This window comes from Vombatus ursinus, unplaced genomic scaffold (assembly GCF_900497805.2).
Source record: "Vombatus ursinus unplaced genomic scaffold, bare-nosed wombat genome assembly UNPS02003613.1, whole genome shotgun sequence".
NCBI lineage: Eukaryota > Metazoa > Chordata > Mammalia > Diprotodontia > Vombatidae > Vombatus > Vombatus ursinus.
In genome coordinates, this window is record NW_020943391.1 from 4,708 (window position 1) to 5,310 (window position 603).

Sequence of the window (603 nt, forward strand, 5' to 3'; positions counted from 1 at the left end):
GGAGGGTGGGACCTTTCTTTACACTTTCTTCTTTTATTTATTCAGTGAACTCTTTAAAAAAAAAAAAAAACGTTTCAAATTCTGGAATTCATCTGAAGCTGTTCGAGCTTGGGGGAGGCAGGGGGAGGAAGGGGGAGGAAGAGGGGCAGTGAGTGAGGACCTGGCTGCTTTGTGAAAAAAACAGATATCAGCACCGGCATGGAGGCCAGCGCTCCTCTCCCCTAAGACCTTGGCACTCTTTTCTCCTTCCCTCCCACTCTCGGACAGTCACGGCCCAATTAATCAGTATTGATCAAACTGGCTTTACACCCACCCCGCGCCCCCCCGCCCCAGCCTCCGGAGGAGGAAGAGGAGGAGCCGAAAGGACCCAAACACCTCCATAAAGCTTTAGTTTGAAAGAGGCCAGGGCGGTGGGATGTTCTTGTGTGTCTGCGCGCCTGTGTACCTGTGTGCATTGTGCGTGCGCATGTACCTCTGTGTGTTTGTGCGTCTTATTCTGTGTACCACGTGTCCCTGTCTGCCTGTGTACACCTGTGCATACCTGTCTGCTTGTATCTGCGCGTACGTACGTGCGCGCGCCCAAGGGAGGTGAGCAGGCGGCCC

General features: G+C 53.7%; 1 protein-coding gene across 1 annotated transcript in view; it reads left to right on the plus strand.

The window, feature by feature from the left end:
- Positions 1–415: 415 nt before the first annotated feature.
- Positions 416–603, plus strand: part of LOC114052490 (protein FAM71C-like) — a 3,361-nt gene continuing 3,173 nt past the window's right edge. Inside the window, exon 1 of the mRNA XM_027875137.1 lies at positions 416–588. Coding sequence (XP_027730938.1) covers positions 416–588 — 173 coding nt within the window. The remainder of the gene's footprint in view (positions 589–603) is intronic.